Below are 5,479 nucleotides of genomic sequence, written 5' to 3' on the forward strand. Positions count from 1 at the left end.
TCAAAAATAATCCAACGGATCTGTGTCAGTTTTATCCATTTGAACAGCATGTAGTTCCAGTGTTCCACCATAACAAGGCAGTTTCTCGTAGACACGTGTGTGGACATAGTGATCGTTATTCACCTTAACCTGTAGGAGAAATGTGCCAAGGACCGGACGTGAAAGTACCTTAGCAAAGTAATTTGTCCCAGCCACGAGTTGGGTAGCCACCAGGACTACTTCCACGCTAGTTGGTTTAAAGCCGAGCTGTGTGTGCAGCGACTGGAAAAGCTGTGAACAGAGAGCCCGTAACTGCATAACGAAAGCGACGCTTACAATAGGTTCAAGCTTTTTCTTCTCTTCTGCTGTAGGTAATCTGGCAGCACCAACGCCACCGCATATTGGCATATCTAGGTAGTTATTAGGACGTTCAGCCAGGATACCAGACGTGCTGTAACGGGAGAAACATGCACCCTAAAGTAGGGAAGGTACCCAGAGGAAGCTGACTTTGCAAGTCGTGAGTGAGACTCACCATAAGACGTAGCAGAGAACACTACAGAGTTCCCACCGAGTAAATACCAGACGTGTCGACATCATGATCCTATCGTCTTTCAAAGCTGTGTGGAAACAAGATGCAAGATACGCACAGTAAAATCTGGCGTATTACGAAGCCCAAACGTAAGTGAAACTGAAAACAGTAAGATAAATGTTTGCACGAGTGCTGTTAATTTGGGTGTCGCCGCAAGACCCATCCCGTGGTGGAAACCATTCTATGATGTCCCCAGAAGGCACACGTTGTTACGGCCCGGCAGCTAGGATGACCAACATACGAGTTGGGTCGGACACTTGATGAGCGGCGCATGTTGTATGAAGTAACATCGCTGTTGAACACTGGGGCTACCAGTGTTATATCACTTTAGTGTACATACACTGCCCGTACGCCGGAATTGGGCACACTCAGATCAGAGTTCAGGTGCGTCGAGTTCATGCAGTAGCTCCTCCTATCAAACATCGGTCGCACCGGGCGGACGAAACTCACTTCACCCACAATCGCTTTGAGAGAGAGTTTTGAATTTCTCCGCTCACACTATGTAGGGCCTACACCCTACAATCATTGTGCCGCTAAAGAATAAGTTCCACGAGCAACGTCACTGCCTTTTTACTTAATGGAGACTCTGAAACCGGAACAGTCAGCCTAAGGAATGTCTCGATACATGCTGTCCAGGCACTGCGATCAGGCGCCATGCACAAACCGTGATCCAGCGCTGGTTCCCGCGACGGACATTGTAGGCCACATGTAGACCGAGTTGCCCTATGTCGCCCTTGACTACTGAACCAGATTCTTAGATGACCGCGGTGACTACAACATCGTCCATGACGTGAAGGAAAGGATAAGATAGGTTGGGTAATTTCAATATCGTTAACAAAAGACAAAGATTATAGAACGATCGTTCGGCTGTAGCACTCTTTCGGTGCCTCACTACCATGCTAAGGAAAGGAGGGATACTGTTGTCCAAGCCAAGCTTAGACAAGAACAGTCGAGACGCTGAGGTTGGGTTCGAACCAAGGACCGTCCTGTCCGTAGGGTGGCGCCTTAGCCACTGAGCTTTATCGAGGTTTATCACGGGACTGTAGAAGTCAACATTGAAGTCATAAGTATAGACAATGTTTTCAGATCTAATCGATGGACTACCTCTCTAAACAGTGAAAATCCACAACACATTAAAGGCAGCAAAAGTAAAAAACTTCAAGCCGTGAGATATCCTCTGATAGGGGAGTCCACGATTCGCAGGTATACATCAGGACAGGGTGGATGGCTACGTTGCGCATCCGGATCTTCGTGCACATGCTAATTTGTTTTTCTCAAGTTGGTGTTCAGCTGCATTAAGGAAACGCTATGCATGGTTAATGCTCCGTTAAATTTCCACTTTAGCCCGTTTGTCTGGTAAAACCACGGAGACAAGATAAGTTAAGCCAACGATTTACCCAACTTAATCACCCGTTACGTTTAGAGGCTGAAAAGGTGAAGAAAAATTCGGCCTTTGCAGTATTACTTTCAAATCCGATGAGGACTGTGTAATTGGTTCGGACCCCCCCCCGCCCGAACTCACTCAACCAAACACCGACATCGTATTCCAAGCCAGCAATCCAAGTTTGAGGACGCCAGAGCACACGCCAATGCATGCACCGATAGCGAAATTATGGACTAGTGATGGTGGGAAGCCTTGTTGTATGCCATACGCGATATCGAATTCGATGAGATCTTTGCCATATACCCGCATCAAGAGCCTTGAATGAGATTTATGGACTCTACCGTATCACGATCAACTAGGAGGACCCTCTAGTGTTTTACAAATAACTGACACAAGCGTAACGGTATTAGGGTGCGAAATATCTTAACCGATGTCTTCATGTTCATCATAGAGAATATCTGATCCATAGAGCCCAATCCAGAAGGGAACCCCTGGTGTAGATTCATTCATGCAACTCGTGTTCCCCCAAAAACTGCGCCCAGGGGACGTTAACATTCCAGCAGCAGTATCACTGAGTCTAATTCAACAGTAGTTATCAGGGATCATTCTATCGTTTTTTTTTCATGGAGGCGGTCCTCACTCCCGAGGAACAGATTACTCTCCAGGTTGAACAAAACAGCTTGTGGTTCAAGGGTTGAGATGCGAAATATACATCAATATTCCGACTTCCTCGGGAGCTTTATTGCTCTGAATTGCTTGGCGATCACAGAGGTTCCCGGTTTACTTGCCCCTTCACTGGTCTCAAGGTCCATCATCCGTAGTAGTGGGTGGTTTAACAACTGTTTCAAGCTTTCCATCCAGATTTCCACATTTTCGTCGAAGTCGTTGAGAAACCGTCTATTTGGCTAGCACCGTAATCTTTGTGGAGGTAGGAAGTCTCGTGAAGCATCTCACGTGAAGCGTTTGCCGAAAGCATATCTCATGCCTGATTCCGCAACCGACTAGCAGATGCAGCCTTTCCTGGAAGAGCGCTGGGTTATCTACCAAAGATTAAGAAATCGGCTGCTTTGAAAAAACTTCGATTTTTCGGACAGGAGTTGTTGTTCAAGATATAGTCGTTTCGAAATGGTTCCATGCAAAATAGCTTGTCAGCAGTCGCTTATCGTATAAGGACTTTCAGTGGAACTGGCTATTTGAATGAGTGAAGCTGTTGACATCCATCTGAAAACACCTGTTGACCTCCTTGGAGAAAGATGGGTTTGGTGCTAATGCACTTTGAAGAACGACCCAGTCGTCCGGCGTCAAGGCGAAGCCCAATGCTAGCACGCACAAACATATGATCCGCATCTCCTGAAATTTCAGAATCGACACCTCCATAACATCTACAATCCTCAATGAGCCCTGTCGTGTCCGTACAAGAATATGGTCTACATGGAGGACGGTGTACCCGAAGGGACATCGCTAACAACGAGCTGAGTAAGAGGGGTAAAGTTTATGAGCGCTAACCCAATCCGAACGGCGCGACCTATTGACTCGTGCACCGGATCAATTGCAGTCACTCACTACTATCAGGACGTCACTTGTCGAAGTCTTGTTGCTGAAACTGTTCGTAGAACTCGGCTTTAATGGTTAGTTCTGATAGAGTTGGGAGCGCAGAAGACTCACAATCCAGTTCACAAACACTCATATAGAACGAACCACTGTGGCCCTCTATGGTACTGGATCCACGGTGGCAAGTGCGTTATTAGCACTGTCACCCAAAGCTATCGCGACAATGCGGAGGCCTGTCATTCACTGACTCACTATAGCAGAGCCGGTAGGAAGCGTTTGATATAGGAGCCTGGGCTCGTGTACCAGAGTAAGGCAATCGGATCTCTGAATGGTAGCTGAGGTCTAGTTAGTGTTGTGGCCGATTGATCGAATCCGCTTGAATAGGGAGCGGCTATAGTCTACATTGAAATCCTTCTCCGTCTCTCGAACCCTCCAAATACAGCAGCTTTCCCTGTCAACCTTCAATCTGTTGGTTATCCGGTGCTTGATGTACCTGCGTGCAGCATCATAGTCGCTGGTTGTTGATATGGCCTTTCTGGTAGCAATAAAACCGCTGGTTGCCGGAACAGATGCCCCCGATATCGCCGCCGCGGCCATATTGTGTCAAAACGACAGTTCTGTCGCCTTTTGCTAAGGGACTAACTCCAAGCGAAAGAAATAAATCCACCGCAGAAAAAAGATTTACGCCAATTGCAGCTGTGCAATGACGATATTACCTTACCAGGCAACATTCCACAATTATAAGGGATCAACGGTCCGTCGCCTTCACGTACAACGGAACTCAAAGAAACGAAGTAAGAAATGATTAAATTAAGCTTCGTATAATCGAATCTTCCACATAACTCACAGTCCGGCGGCCAAGTCGAGCGTCATGGATGGTATACCACCGGAGTGCAAGCCTACATGTATCAACTGGAAAGCCGGGGTGTGGTTCGAACAAAGCGATAGAAGTGCAAAATTACACGGGAAATAGCAGGAAGTCAGGTCCGAAGTGAGACCGACTTACGTTGGGTATCCAACGTAATTTGGTCGAGCAGTTTTGACCACCGCGGGTACCCACGGCCAAAATAGTCTTTCGTGCTGTGCTTGATTCGAAAGCGATTGGTTGCCTGTGCTCCGCTGTGCAGCTACCGGCGGAAGTCACTTCATGCACAAGCCAAACTCAAGCAAATGATTGGCTGGTCCCAGTCACGTGATCCATACCGAGACATACAACCACTGCATACGAGGCACAGCTGCTTAGAAGAGGTTTGCACCCACGGCCGCTCGTTGCTTGGTGGCCGAGCGGGGTAAGCTTGGGAGGGGCCCTGATGGTCTGCGGTTCAAGTCCGGGCGACGTCGCCCACTTTCTCTTCAACTTTCCCGGTTAAAATGTTACTTCACGTACCGGCACCTCCACTGCGAACGACGCGGTATTTGGAGCACGCCTTGACCTTGAGTCAAGGCCGCACGGAATCACGGATTCACGGATTGATACACAGGATCGAGGCTTGAGCGCAAGTTTCTCGAGTCGGTTTTGTTCTTGTCGGTCAGTGGCTGTCGTCCACCTGAAAGGCACAAGTGAAAAAAGGGTGTAGCACTGCTCTTTATGTTCTCAGCGCGGGGCAGTATGCTTGCCAGTGCGAGGATTCGCATAAATAAATGTCTGGTAGTGCTTTGAACTGGGTTCTAGAGGGAGTGTGGACAACCGCCAGAGGAAGATCATTCCAAGCAGCTACTAACCGAAATGAGCGAAAAATTTGCCCAATAAATGTGTGCATGCTGAGCCTGAAAATTTTCTTGCTGTCACAGCCGTGTGTTTGCTGGGTCAGCGGTGGAGGACATTCGTCAACTCTTGCAAAAGATCAACCCATTCTGCGCGTTGGGGCCCGACGAGGTCCATCCAAGGATCCTGGAAGAAACGTCCTCCACACTGGCAAACCATTTACACTTGGTGTTTCGTCAGTCGCTTGACGAAGGCCGCCTTCCCCCCGCTT

The 5,479-nt window shown here is 48.1% G+C and overlaps 1 protein-coding gene across 1 annotated transcript; it reads right to left on the reverse strand.

The window, feature by feature from the left end:
* On the reverse strand, nucleotides 1–4,100 carry T265_02376 (hypothetical protein; the record flags this gene model as incomplete). The annotated part of the gene is made up of 3 exons (XM_009166609.1): nucleotides 1–129; nucleotides 169–430; nucleotides 3,997–4,100. 3 exons carry the CDS (start codon nucleotides 4,098–4,100, stop codon nucleotides 1–3), a joined length of 495 nt encoding a protein of 164 aa, XP_009164873.1.
* Nucleotides 4,101–5,479: the final 1,379 nt, after the last annotated feature.

The sequence above is a fragment of the Opisthorchis viverrini genome, assembly GCF_000715545.1.
Source record: "Opisthorchis viverrini unplaced genomic scaffold opera_v5_29, whole genome shotgun sequence".
NCBI lineage: Eukaryota > Metazoa > Platyhelminthes > Trematoda > Opisthorchiida > Opisthorchiidae > Opisthorchis > Opisthorchis viverrini.